Raw genomic sequence first — 21,833 nt, 5'->3', positions numbered from 1 at the left:
CCAGTTTAGAAGGCTGTAACCTATTTGTAAGTTTGTGTTTGCTGCAGGCTGAGCTGCTAAGACTTACTGCACACCTGGAAATTGAAGTACACAAGTAAAAGAGGACCCTGGAGAATTTTCTGTGCCTGTGTTTGTTGCCCAAGCAGGGAAGCTGTTCCAGATGGCTGTATCCTGCACAGCTCTCCAGAGATCTGATCATCTGGCAGGAGCCTAGGCTGATGCTGCTGCGAGGTCAGCGTGTCAGCTCTGTCTTGGGAAGGAGCTGGAGGGAAGGAGACTTGCATGAAGATCATCAGAGTCTCTTCCCTCAAGCTTTCCTCATGGAGGGGGTTCTCCCTGACCAGCACCAGGGTAAGTGCAGTTGGCATCAGCTGGAGGTGAGTGTTCACCTTTCAAACTGCCATCAGGAGTGGCACTGGCATTCTTGGCATCCAGAATGTCCCTGTCCTTTATGAATTGTCTAATGCCCTATTGTGAAACCGAGGTGGGGCCAGGAGGAATTGAAAGCCAGCTACAAACTGCTTTCAAACGGAGCTGGAGCAGTCTCTGCATTGCCCTTCCCCTCCCCTGCTGTTTGTGTTTGTGGGCACAGTGTGCTCCCTCCTTTCCTGCCTCTGTTGGGAGTGTATCCTGGTAACATCGCTCCTGGTGAGGTGCAGAAAACTCCCTGCAGTCCTTTGAGGACTGTAGCTCTGGAAATCATGAACAAAACTCACCCCCAGGTACAGTCCTCCTTCAGAAAAACCTTATATACAGCTGTTCCCTAGAGTACATGTATTTTTGATACTGTTTCTTGCCTTGACCTCTTTATTGCTGCTTTTGTGAGATTTTGAGTAGTTTCTACTTAATTTGATACAAAAGTGTTGATGTAAAGCACTGTACTTAGTGTTTGTTTTACAAACGGGTAATTGAGATTTAAAAGGTGATCTGATTGATTGGTTTGGGAATTAAATCTGGGCCAGGTTTCCACTGGAACAATTTTTGCTTGTATGTGACAATAAAGGAGTACATTATGTGTTGCTGGGTAAGATGGTGTGGGAACTGGAAAGGCAAAGCTTGTGTGGTTGCTGTGTGCTGCTTTTGTAAACAGTCCTTTATCCCTTTCCTTCTAGAGGAATGGTGATGTAGCTACTTGTGGTTCAACAAAGTCCTTCTCTGGGAAAAAAGGTAATGAATAAAATGCCCAGCTTAACTTTATTATTAAAGTATAAACCAATTGAACCTGTCTATGTAATGTAAATTACAACCAGTATTTATGGTTTGTTGGGACTGATTTTCTCCCCCTTCTGTGTAGTAAAACATCCAGGCTATAAAATTAATAAACTTTGGCTGTTCTGTGTTGTCCTGGAGTTGGCAGTCATATGGTATAGTAGCAAGATCCTTGTCTGTCACAGAAAGGCTCACAATGAACTTGTTGTGGACCTCCTATATGTCTTAATTGGCAAACTTCAGCAAATATTGGCCATATTGAGATCAAACAGCATCAATAGCAAACCTTTAGGTCAGGTTGCAACATTTCACCACTGCCATTATTTTATACTCTTGTCTGTTTGCAGCTGTTGTGCTTTCTGGTCAGAGCTGTTTTGTAGACACAGACATGCTGTAATTCACCCCCTGTTTTCTGAGCTGAAAAGTTCTGTGTTTGGTTCCCACTGGAGTGTGGCAGAGGGGGAGGTGGCTGCAGCCAGGATCCCTTTGCTGTGCTGAGGAAAGGCCTCCACTTGAGCCTGAACAACACAACAACCAAGTACACACAAAGCACAGCCAAGACAAATTCTGACTTAAACGTTCTCTAAGTTCTTAAAAGTTTTTAAAATTCTAATTAAAACTCTAAGTTCAGATATACCAAAATCAGTTAATAAAAGAGGGTTGTCTTAAGTTACTGGTTACATGTTTCTGAGATGACCACATTAACAGTTTTTACTGTTAGTCTGGAAATATAAACAAATGCAGGAAAATGCCACTTTATTTTAGAGGTAAAGCAGGTTGCTGAGGGGAGGATGGGGGACTGGTGTCACTCTTAATGTGCTGCCATTGTGTTGCAACCACTGTGGGTTTGGCTTTGAATTTCTGACTGGGTTTGACTGATGTAGGGGACTTTCTGAAAGCTGGAGTCCCTGGAAGGTTGCTGTGCCTGGAGAGGTCTGGGGATGGAAAGGGCAGCTCTTTGGCCCCTTCCCACCATTTTGACCTGATAATCCAGCCTCATTCTGTGGGAGAAAGCCTGGGGCATTTGTTGGGGTAGAAAGCCTGAAATGCTGTAAAGTGAAATTTTACCTCCTGAGTTTTGTCTTAGACTTCCCCGGCCTTACAGTGATGTGCCCTGTGTCTCAGTGGCACTGCTGACCCACAGGGTTGGGCAGGGGCTTGGCCTTCTCCACCCTTCTGCATCCAAGTCCTCTGGGTGAGCTCCAACAGAAACGTGCCATTTGTGCCATTTGATCCCAATGCTCTGTAACAGCAGCACGAGTTATTCCACTCTACAGGCAGCAAAATTCCCTATGAGGAGGTGTTTAGGGTTGGAGTTTGGCTATTAAAACTCACCTCTAAACCCCAACAGCCTCCACCAGTCCCACACGCAGAGCCCCCTAAACATCAGCCTCGTGTCTCTGTGCTGTTCCCCTCTCAAACACCCCAAACCTGCTCTCAGCCCTGCTGGACCCTCCCCCAGGCCCTCACCTCTCTCTCTTGCCTCCCAACAGGACCCTGCCATCCATGTGGCACCTGCACTGGCTGCACGTGGAGACGTGTCTGCATCTCTGCTGTGGCACTGCTCATCCTTGGAGCTGCTGTGGGCTTGGGGGTGGCTCTGGGACTTCTGCCACGGGCACCAGGTTGTATCCCAAAAGTTGCTATTTTTTTGCTAAAGGAGGCAGAAATGATGCTGCATGAGAACAGCCCTCAAGTCCATCACATCATGTGTGAAAGTGGTGCTTCCCAGCACAGACCAGGGGGAAGGAAAAGGATGAGCAGGGTTGTTCATGGCTGTGCCAGCCTTGCACAGCCCAAGCAGCCACCAGCCCTTCCTTGGCTCCAGTGTCCTGCTCCGTGGGGCTGGGGTAACTCTGGGTGGCACCATCACGCTTCAGACTGTTAGTGTGGTTTTCACACTTTGCCATGAGCCTACCAGAGGTTAATCCTCAACCCTGGTTATTTCCAGAATCACAAATTTCAGAAATCCCCTGTTAATTCCCCTTGATCTCTTCTTCATATCTTAAAACTGCTGGAAAGTAAGGGATTTCTTGCTTTCCCCTCAGTGAACCGCTTCTGTACAGCCCCCAATAACCAGACAGGCTTCTTGTGTGATGACAGAGTGACCTGCATCCCAGCCAGCTGGGTCTGTGACAGAGCCAGCAACTGCAGGAACGGAGAGGATGAGCAGGAGAAGCTCTGTGGTGAGTGGCTTTGTTGTGACCATCCCGCCTGCACTGGTCTTCCTGTTGTGAGGCAGAGCAGCCGGTGTTCCTCTAATCCTGTTCTGTGCTTCTGAGCAGATAAGCCTGGTAGATCCTTTGTAGGGCAGATGCTGAGAGATGGCACTGCCCAAACCCAGTGGGTGTGCTGGGAATCAAAGACTCCAAACTCCTCTGATCTTCCTAGGGGTTTTTTTAAGCTCTGATGCAGTTTTCCTCCACTGGTGAAGCTGTGCCTACATGGGTAATTTATTGTCCAGCCACACTGGGAAAAAACTCTTTAAAGCAGAAGCCTTGGGCATCCTGACTCTGCTTCTGGCTCAGCCATGAGTATCCCTTTCTCTCTCTAACCGCAGCTTCCCCATCTGTGGCATCATTCATGCCCTTGCACTGCACAGGGAAGGACTGACTGTCCCCACATGACAGCAGCCTTTGGTGGCTGCCATCCCCATTTCAGCTGGTCTGTGTGTGCCCAGTGGAGTTATGCATGTCCTGTGTCTATCCTTGCAGGTGACTTGCCCCACAGCCTCCCAGGATACCTGGTTTTCCTCTGCAGCAACCTCAGATCCTGGGTCTATGCTGACCAGAGGTGTAACGAGCTGAACGACTGTGGAGACTGCTCTGATGAGACAGGGAGCTGTAAGTCTCTCTTCTGGTTACTGGTGGGCAACAGGTCTTTTCTGATGATGGATTGCAACAGTTTGTACAGCTGTGGTGCTCATGGATGCTGCTGGAAACACCTGGAGGCTGACATCCACCACTAAACATAAAATAGCTGGGAGAGGATATGAGCGTGAGCCAGGCAGGCCCCATCCCACCAGCTGCCAAGGGTTCTGTGTCAAAGCCTGATGGCAGCCGAAATGGGAAAGGCTCCATGATGTGCTCCCAAAGTTGCTTCTCTTCTATGGCTTGCTAATGTGGAGCAGTTTCACCATGATGCACAGGCAGTAGTGACCATTCAAACTGACCTTTGGTAGTTTGTCAGGAAGTGGGTACATCCCTGAGCTGGGAGGGGCTGAGCCTGTCTTGCTAAAATGAGCAGCAAGTTTGTTCCTAAGTCACCCCCCTGGTTTTGAATAACAAACAGAAAGAATTGCAGATTTTTGTTCCTGCCATGAAGGTCTTTGCAATGTCACACTCCATGGTTGTCTCCCACAAGCATCACCAAGGTAGCATCTTCTTTGGTGGATTCATAGTCACAGGGTCATCATCAGTGGCTTTTCTGCTGAAGGTGAAAGGGTTTTACCCAAGTAAGAAAGAAGATAAGGAGTCAGTGCAGCAGAAGCATTTCAGTTCCTTGTTTTCCATCCTTCCCAGTGGTCTCCTGTCCCCCGTGTGGGTGGGAATGGTGGAGCTGCACCCCTGTGCACTACGAGTATTGTTCCTGCATCCCCAGGAGGCTGTGCCGGGATGGCATCCAGCACTGCCTCGACTGGTCTGACGAGTATGTCTGCAGGCCCTGAAGTCCTGGCCCCCATCAGTGCTGGAGGCAGCAGGGTGCTTCTGCCACCATCACCTTTAAGCTTTGATGTTCTCCTGCTCTGTTTGGGAAGCTCCGGCCCAAGCAAATCCTCATGCAGTGACACTGAACAGAGACCAAGGGCACGTGGCAGCCCATACTGCAGTCTGGGCACTGGCTGTGGGACACCTCCAAGGAATCCTCCTTGTCATGTGAAGGTGAGCACTTTCCAGAGCACTTTCTACATGGGCTTCTACTGCCTTGCAGCATTGACTTGATGCTGTGCAGCTGCTGGAGACTCATTTGCTGCTGCTGGCACAGACACGGTGTCTGGGCATCCCTGGGCAAGGGGTTTCTCCTGTGTGGACGTGCTGGTGCCTTTGCAGGCACAGGCAGGAAGAGAAGCTCCTATTTGCATTCAAAACACGTCCACAGATGGTTTCAGCTGCGGCTTTGAGGTCTCTGTGTCGATGCTCCTGGGGCGCTTCCTTGGGAACGCTGTGCTGAGGGTGACACCGTGGGGAGCTGCTGCTCAGGCCACCTCCTGCACTCTTCTCAAACCACGAAGGCCAACATGGAGAGCATAATGGCAGGGAAAACTGAAGTGGAGAGGTTTCAGGGTTTGTGGGGGTAAATCACTGTTCCTGTGACCGTGTAACTGTCCCTGCAAGCCAGGGCAGGGAACCATCGTGTAGATAAACTGCACTTCTCTCAGGGCTACACAGCTTTTGAGCAGCAGTTTAGTGGGTTGAGAACAGCCAAGGAGCTGGGATATGTCTCACTGAAGTTGTCAAAGGAAGGAGGAAAAAGAAGTGACAGCCTTGGAGCAGAGAGCAGCAGAAAACCAAGTGCTGCTCCCAGGGCAGTGTGGGATGACACTGGATCCGTTTGCTGCTTGTTTTGTTCCTCTGCCAGCACGGCAGGATCAGGCAGCCAAGCCTTCAAAGCTGTCCTCAGGATATAGGTATGGATGTGACCCTGAAATTTAAGAAAGATGTGGTCTTCCCTGCTCCTTTCAAAATCTCATGTGTCTAAAACATTGTCTCTGAGAAAATCCCACATTTACAGTGAGTGCACTTATTTTTCTAGGCTCAAAATAAACATCAGGCAATTTTTCTCATCGCCACCTCAGGTCACTGATATTTAAAAATAAACCCCTGTTTGCTCATTTCCTCTCTGTCCTGTGATCTGCAGCTCTGCATGTCACCATAACTTGGATCAATGGTCAAAGTTGCTTCTCATTTGTCACTGGGATACAGCTGGAGATCTGAGAGCTCTTTTATAAATAGCTTTACAGTATTGTGACTCATACTTAACTTGGAATGAGATGGCAAAACTCTGTATGGGGCAATTTTAAAGCTGCCTTTACTAACCTGTCCCTTTCCAGGTCTGGGCAGGGTGGATGGATTCTTTCCTCTGTGCCTGCAAAATGTTATCCCTGTACAGGGAGAGAGGTTTGGAGCTTTCACCCTCAATCAAAGCCTGCAATGGAGGTGCACATTTTATTGGAGAGTCACAAACGCCTCATGCCTCAAGAAGGCTGGGTTGGGGTTGGTAAATAAAGCTGGGTTATTGTAGTTGCTCTTGTTACCCAAAAGTATGTTCTGCAGCAGCCACTGAGGAAGTCTTGCAGCATCTCTGCTCAAGGAGGGGTGATTCAGAGGCAGCACTACAGGGACAGCTTCTTCCTCCCAGGGAAGAGGAGCTTCTTTCCCAGGAGAGGGGAGAAAAATCTCTTCTCTCATGATAGGAACTGTATATGGATAACAGAAAAAGTGTAGTTAGTAAGAATTGAACTAAACAGCTTTTAAAAAAATACAGGAACCTTTATGCTCAGCTTGTAAAAAAACTGCATCTCTCCATGGTCAGATTAGATCTCCAGTGGTGGGAGGGCTGGCCAAAAATTCTGTGGTGGTTATTGCACCAGGGGCAGTTTCAGGAGGATGGTTGCACTGGAGCACCACAGCCACCTCCCTCCCTGCTGAGCCACTGCCTTGAGTCACTGTTTGTGCCATTACTCCTGTCGGCAGCGCTGATGTGGCCGTCAGTGGGAGCTATTAATAGCCTCGAGTTTCTGGGGAAAAAAGTAGGATTTGAATGCAAGTATGCCTGTTTTGTTTGTGTGTAGGCCTTTTTTGAGGAAAATTCAGCCATAAGAACAGAGAAACAGGGTTTCATCTTTATGTATTTTTGATACGATGTTCCTTTTCTTGGCCTCTTCATGTTTTTCAAGGATGTGCTGCTTTTCTTGTTGAATTATGGTAAACAACAGCATAAAAGGAAGATAAACAGGTATGAGTAGAGGAAACCTGGAGTAAATTCTCGGCCTTTTAAGGCCTAAGAGCACAATGATGGTTGCAGTGCCCAACTCATGGGCTCTGTGCACCTCAGCCAGTTTTGATGTAAACACTCAGGGCAGGAATTTAATGATAAACAGTTACCTGTGGCATTACAGCTGTACAGAATGGGTCTGACTATATAGGGCATTTACAGCTAATATGTGTAATTCGTATTTGAATTATAAATGTCCCTGAATGTTTTCAGATGGAGAAGTATGGTAAGTGTATTGCAGGCATGCTGAGAATGGGTTTTAAACCACAGAATGCTCTAAAATGCAGTGAATTTGTTTGCAAGGGAGAATACATTACAACTGCAGAGCCTGATCTCTACAGTAACCCCGTTCCAACTTTCATTTCCTGGGCTAAAGTGAGAGAGAGGACTTCTGTACCACTTTATCCTCTGCAGTAACTGTGAGCAAGGGCTTACTGCCTCTGACCCTTCCCAGAGGCCTGTGCTCTCCCTCTGTGCTCCCTCCCTCTGTCACAGCTCCATCAGCACAGCCTGGTGCTTTCAGGCAGGTTTCTGTTCTAGCAGCAGTATTAACATCCCAGGACTCTTGCCAAGCACAGATGAGCTGCAGTGATCAGTGTCCTGCCCCTTGGGAAGCAGGAGAGGAGCAGGGATAGGAACAGCTGTTTTTGTGAATAATACCTACATCAGAATTATTTAAGGATGACAACAAAAACTTTATTTGAAAAAATTATTATGTATTGAAAATATACAGTAGTATCATCAACCTTCTTGTCTCTACCCCTCCCCAAGCACAGGTTAACCCACAAGCATAGCACAGCAACCAGATTTAACAGTACTGGTCTTCTTTGTTACTCCCTCTCAATATGTCTAAATCCTGTCATCAGCAAGAAAACAACAAACAAAAGACCCACTTCTCTCTGACTCAGTAGGTATTTAACAAATCCCAGTCCTCCACAGTGAGGCACAGATGCTTCTGTTTGGAAGTCCTTTCTCTCTCGTGTTCAGCCAAAGCTCTTTTTCTATTGTTCTTTAATTCATGGCTTCCCACAACCTCCTTTTTCAAAGGTAAATGGCAATTTTGAACTTTTTCCTTATAAAACTGCAAGTTTCCAGATGCTTTTGTTTCTGCCTCCACCAGTGTGCATTTGACTACTTCCTCCATTCTGGGTGTCTTGCCATCTACAAGGAAAAAAAAATCAAGTTCAGACTTTGGGGAAAACCAGAATTATGCTGTAAAATGTGTATTTTGGTGCAAATTGTTTTGGCCAAGCCAACCTGGAATACTGACTGCTGAAATGTGCAGAGAGAAAAATAATATTTATATTTTGGACTTGTGATCTTAAGGAGCAAACTCAGTTGTCATGTGTTGCCCTAAGCAAGCTGCCACGCTGTAGTTGAATTATCCAGCAGTCTAACAAATGAAAAAACTCAAGCACATTGTAATGCAGTTACACAAATGACTAAAATTGCACATCTGAGATGCTATTTGTTCTAAAAAAAGAAGTCAGAAGTATGGAAATATTCCTTGTAGGAAAGAAGTCCACTCTGTGGTTTCTGTGCAGTTACTTACAGAAGCGCAGAGTTGCTGTTCTGGATCTCAGGCTGTCCTGTGGCTTGATGGCCTCCATGACTGCCTGTTCCCACTGCAGAACTGTCTGAAATCACATTTGAAAGACTTAAAATGTTTCTTGTAAAATTCACAGAAACACCACTGGGAACAACCCCATCCCTTATTGTTTCCTATTCAGCAATTTCATACTGTACATGGCAAATTTCTAGAGAGTGAAACAGACTTAACCCCCCCTTACCTGTTCTGCCCATCCCTCTGTTTTGCAGTTACTATGATCAAATTCTTTCAGAGGCACTTTTGAGTGAACCAGGCCTATCTGTGTTTGGATCCGCTTAATGACAGCATCGACATCCTGGGGAGAGGGAAATAAAGCAGTCAGAGGGCAAGAATATTTGTTGTATTTGCCCAGTAAACTGAGGCAGATGGTTTTTACCTTGAGACCTGTGCCAGAAATGTCCAAACAATTCAATTTCTTGAAAGAAAGAAGGTATCCAATTCCCACATCTGTGATTTTAGGGTTACCTGTAAGGTCAAGTAAAGTTAATTAACTTACATGATGATACCAAGAAGGTATTTGTTCCAAAAGCTAATACTGAAACAAGAGGGATTAGCCTTTTGTTTTGTCAGTATGTTTCAAGTTAAAGACTGACTTTTCCCCTCTAGTGATCAAAATACAAATATTTACAATACCAAGTCTCAAGCTATTAAAAATATTTATGCAAACAGCAAGTGTGTGAGACTCCAGGTATGACCTGTGCCTTCTGGAAAGTAGTTGGTGAAAGCTACGGTTGAGTACTTGGCTCATGGGAACCACAAATTAATTGTGTTCCTGCAATACTAAGGAGGATAAATTCTTTACCAGAAAGGAGACAAGTTGCTTCTGATACAAACCCATGAAGCACTTACAGGACAAGTCTAACACCAGCAGGTTCTCCAGCCCCTTTTTCAGCACACGGACGGGCGCCGTCATCCTGCGAAGGCCGGCGTCGGACAGAGAGGTGTCTTTCAGGAGAAGCTGTTTCACACTGGGCAGCAGAGACACAAACAGGTAGTTTGTGGTCATTACTTTAGACAGTTTTGCAAAATGTCCTGAAACTCCATGTCAGAAGGCTGGGGTTATCCTATGCCAAGCCTTCAGTCTGCTTTGTTAGTTAGTAAAAAGCAGCGAGAAAGGAGCTTGGGTTAGTGAGACTGACAAGTATCTCTGTATTGCCCCTGGTAGCTCAGCAGAAGCACGACATGGGCAGCCATTCCCAGAGCTCCAGTGACAAACTGATCCTGCAGCCAAACGTTTGCTAACAGAGACAATAAGGTTCTTTGTACCCTGAAGTTCTTTAAACCAAGGCTGCCAAACTCAAATGCACTCGAAACCAAGAAAAATTCTTGGCAAAATGAGAGGGGACAGATTTGGTAAGAGATACAGCAATGATTTAAAGAAAATAATGAGGTATTATAACATAGATTAATAAAACTCAGGGAAAAACATCACATTAAAACATTGTCCAGAGCACTTCAAGATAAAACCTTGATGCAAAATACACCAAAATCTTATAATAATATCCCCTAATTAGCAGTCATCCTGCTTACTGATTTCCAAGTTTTCCTACTTTTCCATCTTCAGTATCAAACAAAATTTAAAATGCTATTGTATTTAGATGTTAATTAAGAAACTAGTCAACCTCCTACTTGCAGAAATCTTTTATCTGAAACACTGGTGTTGTTAAAAATTTGGCTCACAAAGTTCCCTCTTAAAAAAGGAAATGAAAGTGTAAAACTGTTCCAAGGTACTTTCTCTACTTGGCCAACGAAAATTTTAAACAGATGACTTAAAAACGTAAGAGAGTAAATTGTCTTGCATATTTTTAGGTCTTTGTACAATTCATTACATGCTTTGAATCGTGTGCTTTGTGTACAATATATTCTGTATTTTGTTTACCTCAAGAACAACTTTTATGAACAACCAAAATCTTAAAACTTACACACTGTGAAACTTCCCTTTACAGTCACAGCTGATTGAACTGCTCAGCAATAGGAAAGAAAGTGTCATTTTTAGCTGTGTGTGGAGAAATTGGTACCTGGACAGGCCCTCTTTGGTGAGGTGTTCCAGCAGCTCATGTTCATCTCCAAGTTTACAGCAGGAGAGATCCAAACACGTCAGCTCCCGGAAAGACTTGATTTCTTCCAGCTTTTCAGAGATAACCAGGTACCTGCAAAGAGGGAAAAAGCTGTCAGTGGCCAAACACATAAGAAGGCTCCCATATCCCCAGATGTCACAAGCATAATGCAGTCGTTAAGTATCTATGTGAAAATAGACAGAAATTAACCAGCTGCATTAAGTTCCTTTTTATGTGCAATTGACACACAGTGTGTCTGAATTCCGAGTCTTCCCCTTAAATCAGTGTCATGGCTTTGCTTTGATCCAAAATACTGGACTAACAAGACTTGGACTTACAAACATCACAGTTTGGAAATCCTTTACAGATTATTGCTGTGTTATTTCAGAATAATGCAAAATTAGATATCCCAGTTTATCATAAATAACTTCAAACTGCTGTTCCTCTGTGTCTTGGAGGGGTGTGGACAAATCCAGATTCATCCAGGCTTAAAATCCACTGCAAATGTCTCAGGATAGCTTGGGAAATGGCAAAATTTTACTTTTTATCTATGTCAATAAACACTTGCCTAGGGATAAAAGTCCAGGACTCCCCAGAGCTGTGCCTGCAGCCCAGGCAGCAGTTACTCAGTGTTTTTAGCTGTGCTGGTCCCTGATCTGATTCACTGCACAGCCATGCAAACATCTGTGCTGGAGCTATTCAGCAGGAGGTTTAGAGACGGGAACAAACCACTAAAGAACGGCAGGCATGAGTATGCAGTAATGAGCACGTAGCTGTCAGCACCTCCCCTGCAGTCACCTCGTACTGCCCCTGTGGCAAGACAAGCTCCAAATTCACTAATCTCTCCTGAATTTACCTTATATTCCCCAGAGCAAGACAGATCCCGAGGTCAGCATCTTCACTGCTTAAATCAGGGGTGCTGACTGGTTTGATGCCTCAAGGAACACCTCTTTGTCCATGCAAATAAGGGGACCTTAATATCCTCCCACTCTAAGTCTACCTATCAAAATATCCCCCAAGTCCCTTTGCTGTGCAATTTTGCTGTGCAGAAGGCACTACATACAGTCAGAACACAAGCCAGTTCTTGAGAGAGGCCTCTTTTAGAAATAAAATTCATCAGAAAATGCCTTAATGCTTCACTCCCTGGGTTTCAAAGACTCAATACTTAACTCAGTTCTCTGTAATGGTAAAAGATGCCAGAAGTAGCTTAATTTCTAAATTAAGCCCATAAAATTATTTGTGCTGGAGATAAAAAGGGAGTAGGTTCAAAGGATGAAACAAAGGATAATTGACTTCTACTCAAACATTCCTACTGTGCTCAGAACACCCTTGCCACTTCAGATGAATATGCCTGTACTTTGATTTTAAACTGGATAAACCATCCCTTTTTCAAGTGTAGAGATGGAAGAGACTGGTTTTATTACTGGAAAAGGCTTCAGCAGGAGCAAGGCTTTAAAAACATAATCCAGTTTTAAGCTTGGCAAGACTCTTTCAGTAAAGATGTGGACATGGAGAAGATGGAAATACTAGTGCTGGACTCACTAAAGCACATCCAATATGGGAATGGAAACCATAATAAACTGAGGTAAAACCTGTGACTTACCTACAAGATTATATTTTTCTGAGCTCTCAAAATGAGATAGGACAGCAAGCTTATAGTAAATGAACCCAGTTTGCAAGGGTGTATTTTATCTGTACAGTCAGCTAGGTATGCTGAAATGCTTTTAAGCAGCAATTGCAGAAACATCCCATGAAATGCCTGAGAAGGCATTAAGCACATGGATTGGTATGGAAGTGATGATTATTGTTTAAAAATAGTTGCTGGTTTAATCCTCTACGTAAGATCCCCTGTTAGTTAACACAGATGCAGTTTGTTACCTCTGTTCCCTTTGTAATTTCCTCCACGTTCTAAGGTTTGTACCTTAGAATGAGACCAGCAGCTGCACTGGTAGGAAAGGAATGAGACAAAAAAGCAAGGAGAAGAATCAGATAAGGCTTAGGGCATTTCAGTAAAATTAGGTGGTGTTAAAAGCCCAAGAGATACTTTTGTTTAAGAGAAACTTGAGGTGTGCAAGCAAAAAGCCCTGGCAGACAACAGTATTTGTTACTGAGCGCACTCACCTATTCCGCAAGCACAACGAACATAGCACCAAACTGCCATAGGCTTCAGTAAACTTCTGCAGAGCTCTCAGTCCCGTCACTGGCTCTGTGAACTTTTGTCTTGCTTCTGCTGCTGAAAAGAGCTTTTCAGCAATCTGCTCTGGGAAACCAATCAACGAGTCAATGTGATCAACATTGTCAGAAATGTAACCCAGCACTAGGCTGAAGAGAGACTTGGCTGAGTAGCGGAGATTCCCCTCCTTGGTGTACGTGAAGATGAAATGATCCGTCCTCTGCCTCCTCGCCCTATCGTCCTCCCTGTTCATGCAAAGCTCCACCGAAAAACTTTTGGAAAACAGCCTGAAAGGTCTTGTTTTGGGAGTGACATCCTGTATGCCGCCTGCACCCTGATTTACCACGTGCAGCTTCCCATTTTCACGCACATATATTGGCCCAGTATCCAAATGGCTTTCTGAGTGGAGACAGTAAGACATTCCCCTCGACCAGCTCTGCAAAAACAAGCCACAGACAGGTGAAGAAGAGGCACAGGGGAAAACACGACTCAAGGGAGACCCCAAACCTGGCAGCTCCCCTAAAAGCCCTGAGCATGGCCACGTAGCCCTGCAGTGGCAGGAGGGCAGGCTCTGTGGAAGAGCAGGGCTGTGAGCTGGATGCCAGCAAACCACAAACCCCAGCCAAGTGAGAACTGAACCCCGGGCTGGCTGAGGGGCCCGAGGGGGATCCCGACCGTGCAGGGGCAGCAGCAGAAGGGCTGGGGCTCTGTGGGAAGTGCCCCCACACCCAGGCCTGGCTGTGCTGCAGGAGCGGGGAGGAAGAGGAGGATGAAGAGGAGGAGGAGGGCACATGGCTGACTGCAGCAGGGCAATGGAGCCTGCTGGAACCTCCCTCCTGGGAGGGTGGGCATCTCCCGGCGTCCCTTCCCAGCCGGAGCCTGGGGGCTCTGGTTTGTGAGGGGGGTCCTGGAGAGGGACAGGGGCAGAGCTACTATGGCGGGGGCAGGGCAGGGACGGGAGATCCCTTCAGCTCCTGCCCTGTGGGGCGGGAGGAGATCGGCTCTGCCCGAGGGGGCTCGGAGGTGCTGAAAGGATGGGGGGAAGGCGAGGGGATCGGTCTCGCCTGGAGGGGCGTCGGGGGCTGCGCTGGGAAGAGTCTGTGAAGGGATCGGGCTCTGCCCGGGGACGAGCGCGCCGTGAGTGGGAACAGCCCCGGGGGGCACGAGGGGCAAGGGCACGAGGGGACGGGGCACACGGGAGAAGGGGCACGAGGGGAAGGGGCACGAGGGGAAGGGGCACGAGGGGACGGGGCACGAGGGGACGGGGCACGAGGGGAAGGGTCCCCATCCCACCCGCGCAGAGTCAAGACCCCGCTCGTCCCCCGCTGCCCCCGGGGCCGCCCACCCGGCGCCCACCTACCTGCCCCGGGAGGGGCCGCCCCGCCAGCCGGGCCGGCGCTCGGCGCTCCCGCCGCCCGTCCCGCAGCGCCCGCGGGCGGGGCAGGGGCCGGGCGGAGCGGGGCGGGCGGAGCGGGGCACGGCGGGAGCGAGGAGCCCCGCCCGGCCTCCCCTGCCCGCCCAGCGAGGGCCGAGCCCGGCGCTGCCGCACCGCCCCCGGCGGGCCCGTTCGTGCGGGGGCAGCGGAGCCGCCGCGATGGGAGCCGTCGACTGGTGCCGGAGCTCGGCCGGGGCCGCGCTCGTCCTGGCCACCTCCAGCGACGCCGAGTACCCCGCCGAGAGCGTGGCGGACGGGTGAGGGGCCGGGCGGGCGGCGGGAGCGTCTCCGGGCCCGGGCTCTGCCCTGCCCTGCTCTGCGCCACCCAAATTATCCGTCCTGGGGCCGCCCCCTCTCTGAGTCCTGGTGCTGTGGTACCGCCCGGGTACGGAGCCTGCACTGGGAGGTGGAAATATCTCCTCAGAGCTGCCCCGTTGTCATGCAGGGCATTGCTGAAAACATTCAAAACAAAAATGCCTTTCCCTTCGCTGCCCTCCCCTCCTTGCCCGCTTCCTTTCTTCCCCTTGCTTCCCCCCTTCCTTTCACTGTCCCTTTCAATGTCCCCTTCCTTTCATTGTCCCCCCTTACATTCCCTGTCCCCCCTTCCTTTCACTGTCGCCCATTCCATTCCCTGTCCCCCATTCCATTCCCTGTCCCCCATTCCTTTCACTGTCCTCCCTTTTGCTGTCCCCCCTTCCTTTTGCTTCCACCTCTCCCTTCCTTTTCCCTCTGAATTTTTCTGCAATAAATTTCTTCCAGCGTGGTTACAGGTGGAAAGCTGCAAGTGATGCTTTGGTCCTGTTCTCTCCACAGAAATTCTAAAACATTTTGGATGACGACAGGCATGTTTCCCCAGGAGTTCATTATTGGTTTTCCCAAATGTGTAAAAATCAGCAAAGTCGCAATCCAGTGTTATTTGGGTAAGACTTTGTGTCTACATTAAAATGTGTGTCTGTGCCTTGATGAAAATTCTCACAGTATTGTCATGGTCTGTAAATAGCTACTTTTTAACAAATTTATAAAGATTTAACTTCACAAAGCAATTGTCTTTCACGTTCACAACCTTCATAGGTTAGAGAAAAGATGGATTAGTTAATGTTCTTAAAGTGCTTTGTGGATGAAAAGTGATGGAATAAATATCAATAAAGAATCAGAACTTGTGGTGATTTTTGAAATTTATATATATTTTAGTGCGAACCTTAAGGATTGAAAGAAGTTTATCTAAAGACCCCGTGGGTTTTGAACAGTGCATTGAAAAAGGTAAGACTGAGCCTGAAGCAACAGGGATTTTGTGGGAATAATGTGCCTCTTTTTCAATGAATCATTTCAAACCCGCATCTATTTGTTGAGTAAAGTGTGGCTTGATGATTATTTTATTAGACATTAATGTAATAGTCACGTTTAAGTGAATTTTATGAACACTGCTGGTCTCTGAAGCAGTTTGGAGAGTAAAATGCTGTATAAGGGCTAAAAGCACTACTTGTGCACTTTATGTTCCAAAAATTAAAAACAGGCTTACATAGTATAATAGAGTGCCATTTCCTGCGTTGTTTGGGATTTTAATGCCTCCTGGGTGACATTTTGTAACAGAGTGTAATGACTAGAATATATATATATACACTGGGATATTGAAAAAAAGTATTTGTTCTCTTAAATCGCCTTGTAAAAATAAAAAAGAACAATTTCTATATGCAGTGTAAATTCATAGCACTTAAATTCACTTTAACTTGGAGTCCAGTGAAAACTTTTCACAGCATTGGATGTGATGCTTCATTATTTGCTTTAAAATATTTTTTCTAGATCTGCAACACGTAGAAGGACAGCTTCAAATGGAAGAATTTCCAGTGAGTATTTACAGTGTCTGGACTAAGTGGGGAGAAACCATAAAAAACCTTTATGTGTTTATTTACAATTATTGCTCAGTTGGTGTCAGAGAGAGGAATTTGTAGATCAAGGTATGAAATTGCACTTCCCAGCTGCTCCTTTGTAGATTATGGTATGAAATTGCACCTGCCTAGTGCTCCTAACTACGTGGAAAGGCTGTTTCCAGAAGTGTGGCAATCCTCCCTCCTCCAATTGTTGCCTTTAAGGCTGCAGAATTCAGGAGTGATGGGACTTTTTTGAATTGCTGCCATCTGAAGAAACTCTGAAGCTTGGCTAGATGTTATCAAAGAGCTTGATTTATGTGCAATTCAAAAACAGACAGAGAAATATCTAGATGCTTCTGTCTAACAAACTTCTGCAAATGTAGTTTGGTAGTTTTGTTAGTACAGAGAATGCAATAACATGTTCTCATTCCTTCTGCAGCTTCCTGAATTCCAGGCCACTTACTTGCGTTTCATCATCAAATCTGCCTTTGACCATTTTGTGTCAGTGCACCGGGTGATGGCAGAGGGCTCAGCAGAAAACACTTAAGTCCAGCTTAAACTTGGACCTCCATTTTTTTTTATAAAGAAGTTACATTTTGATAGCTGTATTGCAGAGAATGTTTATTGTTAGAACCTTGTATTAAAATGTTTTTGAAGGTATGGATGTAGTATGTGTTCCCTGCTGTTTAATGTATAGATTAGGATAGAATGGAATAATTTAGGTTGGAAAAGACTTCTAAGATCATCAAGTCCAACCACAATGCCATGCCCTTGTACTAACAGCTTTCTTGATTTATAATCTAAAGTCTCAGCCTAGAAGACCTGAGCATAACTGAGTCCATTTAAATTAGGATGTTTCTGTCAGGCTTTCCTAATACATGAATTAAAACTCAATTTCCTGTAAAGTGTTTCCCTTGCACTCTGAGTTTAATAGAAAAAAAAGTTGTAAGTACTTGAATGGGATGTATTAATTCCTTCTGTCAAACAAGTCCTTCAAAAGTCCTTAAATTGGTAACTTTCTCATCAGCTCAAGGATGAATATAAACTGCTAATGCTTAGAAATAACCCAGGGGAGAGGGGCAGGGCAGGGAGGGAAATAATACGAAGCCATATGAAGTGCTCTGATAGAGTTTTAATACTTGTAGATCAATCGCTTGTTTCTGTAAATATTTTCTGGAATCAGGTCACAGCTGTCAGTGCTTTATGCTGTGGCCATCATAACAAATATTCATGGAAACAAATGTTGATAGAGATTGCCTTACTCAGAAGCCTCCTGAAGTCCGTGAAAGTGAGTGTTTAGGAACGTTGTATGCATACAAGAGAAAAAGAACCTTAGTAATATTGAATCAGTTGCTTTACATGCCAGTAGAGTCTTGCAGATGTCACCACCCCTGAAGTTTATCCTCAGGATACTCCTTACAAATGTAAATGTCAGTATGGGAGCTCAATGGACAGCTACCACATTACTGTGGTTTAAGTGTAGTAAGATACTACAGAGCAGTAGTTGGGGTTGTAGTGATGACACTTGAAAGCCTGTAGACAAACACATAATGAACCCACTTACAGATGCTTTTCAGCTGTATGTAAAATATTTCTTTTCTTGTCTCTATTGTTATTTTTAAATTCTTTCTTTTTTTCTTTACAGTTGTTTCTGTGACAAACTATTCTTGAACTTTTTAATCCAGTCTTTACTCTGAATCCACTTCTTTTTCTATTTCCATTTTTCCAGAATGGCGCGTATTTCCTGAGGGTGATAATTCCAAGGCCCCACTCCTCCCTGCAAAGGCAATAAAATGACACAGTGATATTCAAGCAGACGAAGCAGAGCTCCTTTTGGGCACAGCAGCTGCACCAGCACTGTGGGCAGGTGTGCCTGGGCTGGCTTTGCACTGCAGCCATCGCTAGGAGATGGTGCATGCACAGGTTGCACCCTGCTGTGTCACTGGGGCAGGGCCAATGTCAGCATCCTGCAGCTGGAAAGCATTCCAGGATCTCACAGCTTATATGTACACAAGGTTCCTAATGAGCCAAAAGATAAATATTTGAGCAAGACTGAGGTGTACATCAGATATGTACCTTATAAAGGCCCAGACTGGTTTTGCTGGATCTTCATTTCTCTCCACAGTTCCAGCACATTGTGAAATGTTTAGCTCTCAAACAGAATGAAATACTGTTAAATGTAAAGCAGTCTTGAGTTACCTTGAAATTTAAAAGTCTTAGTGTGTTGTGTTCATTATTACTGCTATTTTGTACCTTGTAGATGACCTTCCCTCCTTGAAGCAGATAGAGTCGTTCTGGCAGTGCGGCGTATTTTGAGCTGCTCAGGTTTTCCATGGTGTCCAAAACCACAGGACACAGGGGTTTATTGTTCTGAAGAAATTGTGCTGCAATTTTTCGATCTTCAAGGCTTCTGTGATTTTTAATAACCACATTGTTTTTAAAAGCCCATCCATCTAAAACAAATGAGAAAGGGATTTAGCAAAGGTTGCTTTGAATGGGTGAAGACAGAGATGTGCCATGTGTATCATATCCCAGAACTGGGTTAAAAGAATCCTGCAGTTTACTCCTAACACCAAAACTTGCCATGAAATGAAAGACCCCCCTCAGAGTACAGGAGCACTACAGCTTTTCAAATAAATGGTCCCAAGATCTGATTTTTTTCATTTAATTTCGGCAAACTCTTTTTTTCTCTTATCCTGGATTGAGAAATACTTGCTGTATTTTAGCTGAAATTTTCCCACAAAGATCAACCCTAGTAAAATGCCAGGTAGGGGACACATCCTATTTGGGTAAGGTGTGTCAGTGCTGTTCATTCTGCTTGGTTGTGCTCATTAAGCCTATAAACCAAAATTACAGATCTGTGAGAAAGTAGTAAAAGGGTTTGGTGACTGACCTAGTCATTATCTGATTCTCAACTGCTGAAAATGGTGCATTGCTAGAAAACTCAAAAACTAAATGTTACATTTTAAAACCCCACAACCCTGGGATAAGGTCAGTGCCAATGAACACATTCAAATCCTGTGTAGATAAACAGATATTTGCTAAATTTTTCAAATTCAAGTCTGCATGCTGTTCTTTAAACATGTTAAATTTTAAAAAAAAAAACATACAACGTGCTGGCATTGTACACCTAACCTTTGTTCTATGAAATGTCTTCTCCTTTCCAAAGGGAGCTGTACCAACCCTGAGAGGAAGTTATGTAAAGATATATCTATATCCTTCACAGATCTGAGTGTTCAGCAGGAGAAACTGTGTGAAGTCAAATGTGTGAGTAAAATCTTTGGAGAATTTGGGACACAAACTGGTGCCTTTACGTGGTGTTGCCACTTTTGATTTGAGGAAGGTTTCTTTCCCACTTGCAGCTCCCTCCTTTGCTCTAACACATTTTGTTCCCAAAGGGAATGGCACAGATGAGGCTGTGGTTGGCATTACTGTGCTGTTGGTGCTGTACCTACTGCGTGAGCTTCCTCAATGTAGATGATAAGGAAATCTGCAACTGAGCTGAAATCTTCGATGAGCTTGTTGAACTCATCAAATTTCAACATAAATGAAGGTCAGGTACAACTTCCAAAATTCAGGATTAGTGGTCGGTTGTCTGGGGGGGGAAGAAAAAGGGACATTTTGTTGTTAAATCAGCGGAGGGAGGAAGGACAGAATTAAATGCATACATTGAAATGAGCCTCTGGTGCAGAGATTCCTGGACCACACTAAGTCACTTATCCCATAACCACCTTAGGTCATTAAAATTGGCAGCAAAATATCTGCATCTACATAAAACAGACATAAAGATGCTTTCTTTTCCATGGCTCTGCCTTGTGCTGCATCCACTTCAGCTGAATCAAGGGGACTGTGCCCAGTACAGGCAGGAGACACTGTGCAGTCAGGCCATGCTTCTCTTCCTCATCACAAGAGCCAGTTCTCAAGTTGCCAACATTTGGGGTGAGGAACTGACACAGGACATGTAGCACAGCCACCCTGAGATCCTCAGTATGGAGCAACTTCAAAAATACTAAACATGGCACATCTGCAAGGTTTTCCAAGGGCTGGTTCAGGGAGGGACAATAAGCACAGTGCCAGAGTGCCCTTTCCTGGACGTGTCCTGATTTTTTTCAGAGGTGTCAGTTGAACCTGAGCTCAGGGGAAGCTGCACACTTTTCAGTCATGCATCATAGGCTTTCGTGCTTTCAAAGTATTTCTGCAATTTCCTGTCCAAACCCAACTCTGGTTATATATTACTATTTATTAAATCAAGGTTACACGAGCCACTGGCAAAAGTCTCTGCAGTTGCTTACCAATTAACAGTATGTACCCACTGTTGTTGGCATCTGTTTGCAAGTCCTTGACTTAAGAGAACTTGCAGGATTTTTAAGTACCTCTTTTAGTCTGGTTATGCAAAATTACATGAAATTTGTTCACGACCTTCCTTCTGGTTGGGTTTAACTTCAAATGCTGCTGCTAACAGAGTCCCATCCTACAGAATTTAAGAAAAGTGTCCCTTCCTATAGATGCTGTGTATCCCTTTCCAAATTTGCATCCCATTTTCTACATAAATACCTAAATATAATTATAAAGGCAGAGAGAGAAGGATGAAAAATCCCTCCTATGGGGACAGAAGCTGCAGTTTAATGATTAATTCCACATTCTACAGAGATCTCAGTGGGAGGCAGCGGACAAAGTACAAAGCAGCTACTTCTGCTTTATTTCCAGCCACTTTGGATCTGGGAAAACCCACCCTGTGCTTTCTAGTGTTTAGGCTGGCTGAGAGAACTGGTGTGGGATTTTCTGTATGGAGAGGGAACAACACCCAATGTTCCTGAATCACTGCACAAGGTTCAGTTCTGGGCCTTCTTTCCCTAAAACAAATTATTATCTTGGTTTTCAGTAAAAGGTGCTTCCAGGCAGAGCCAGCTCTTGCAAAATGTTCACAAGTGCTAAAAGGTTCAGGTACCAGCTGCATGTCCCTGTTCCCTCAGCATCCCTCATTTCTTGTCTCAGCAAACCATCCCATCTGCAGGGATCAATGACTGACCTTCCATGAAATCCAAGAGGTGACAAACTTCCCCGCTGAGGGTCACCACTGGCGTGTTGGGAGCAGGGTGTCCCTCGAGGGCTTCATCCTCCAGCCTCTTCCACTTCACCTTCAGCACAAAGAGCAAGTACTTGAAGCTGAAAAAGGTCGGGCCCCAGTTTTCATAGCTGAACTTTGGGTTCTTGTTCATTCTGCTCTTTTCACCCAGTTTCAGGATGTATCTTTTCATTGCATTGGGGAACAAGATCATCAGTGTTTTTCCAACAACAACAGACAGAGTAACCTGCAGAAGAATCAGGGTTTTCTGTAGGAACACCCTGATGCTGACCATGGTGGTGGAGGAGGTCTGGCAGCTCCCGATGGGAGCACAGCATGAGGCAGGGGCAAAGGTAGAGGGTGAGGAAAATGATCACGTGTTTGAATTTCTGCCTTCCCTCACACGCCCTCTCTGCACTTCAT

The 21,833-nt window shown here is 45.6% G+C and overlaps 4 protein-coding genes across 6 annotated transcripts; 2 read left to right on the top strand and 2 right to left on the bottom strand.

Annotated features, from left to right (window-relative positions):
* Positions 1-663: 663 nt before the first annotated feature.
* Positions 664-5,014, top strand: LDLRAD1 (low density lipoprotein receptor class A domain containing 1). The gene is made up of 6 exons (XM_071565419.1): positions 664-722; positions 1,113-1,167; positions 2,703-2,834; positions 3,258-3,395; positions 3,924-4,052; positions 4,731-5,014. Exons 1-6 carry the CDS (start codon positions 702-704, stop codon positions 4,874-4,876), a joined length of 621 nt encoding a protein of 206 aa, XP_071421520.1. The 5' UTR covers positions 664-701; the 3' UTR covers positions 4,877-5,014.
* Positions 5,015-7,874: 2,860 nt separating this feature from the next.
* Positions 7,875-14,522, bottom strand: LRRC42 (leucine rich repeat containing 42). The gene is made up of 8 exons (XM_071565920.1): positions 14,403-14,522; positions 12,991-13,478; positions 10,831-10,962; positions 9,662-9,780; positions 9,189-9,277; positions 8,994-9,107; positions 8,756-8,840; positions 7,875-8,364 (listed from the first exon to the last, which is right to left on the bottom strand). The coding sequence occupies exons 2-8, from the start codon at positions 13,461-13,463 to the stop codon at positions 8,108-8,110; spliced, it is 1,269 nt and encodes a 422-aa protein (XP_071422021.1). The 5' UTR covers positions 13,464-13,478; positions 14,403-14,522; the 3' UTR covers positions 7,875-8,107.
* An 11-nt stretch (positions 14,523-14,533) lies between these two features.
* IFT25 (intraflagellar transport 25) lies at positions 14,534-17,250 on the top strand. The gene is made up of 5 exons (XM_071565931.1): positions 14,534-14,734; positions 15,291-15,397; positions 15,669-15,737; positions 16,278-16,321; positions 16,785-17,250. Exons 1-5 carry the CDS (start codon positions 14,637-14,639, stop codon positions 16,890-16,892), a joined length of 426 nt encoding a protein of 141 aa, XP_071422032.1. The 5' UTR covers positions 14,534-14,636; the 3' UTR covers positions 16,893-17,250.
* A 151-nt stretch (positions 17,251-17,401) lies between these two features.
* Positions 17,402-21,762, bottom strand: DIO1 (iodothyronine deiodinase 1). Of its 3 annotated transcripts, XM_071565929.1 has the most exons (5): positions 21,375-21,762; positions 19,797-19,940; positions 18,599-18,798; positions 18,422-18,515; positions 17,402-18,122 (listed from the first exon to the last, which is right to left on the bottom strand). In XM_071565929.1, the coding sequence occupies exons 1-4, from the start codon at positions 21,703-21,705 to the stop codon at positions 18,492-18,494; spliced, it is 699 nt and encodes a 232-aa protein (XP_071422030.1). In that variant the 5' UTR covers positions 21,706-21,762; the 3' UTR covers positions 17,402-18,122; positions 18,422-18,491. The 3 variants fall into 3 exon arrangements, with proteins under 3 accessions (XP_071422030.1, XP_071422031.1, XP_071422029.1); XM_071565930.1 differs by lacking the exon at positions 18,422-18,515 and having other exon boundaries at positions 17,404-18,122; positions 19,801-19,940; XM_071565928.1 differs by lacking the exon at positions 18,422-18,515 and having other exon boundaries at positions 17,408-18,122.
* Positions 21,763-21,833: the final 71 nt, after the last annotated feature.

This window comes from Pithys albifrons, chromosome 10, assembly GCF_047495875.1.
Source record: "Pithys albifrons albifrons isolate INPA30051 chromosome 10, PitAlb_v1, whole genome shotgun sequence".
In the NCBI taxonomy this organism is placed as follows: Eukaryota; Metazoa; Chordata; class Aves; order Passeriformes; family Thamnophilidae; genus Pithys; species Pithys albifrons.
This window is presented reverse-complemented; position numbering and strand designations above follow the sequence as displayed.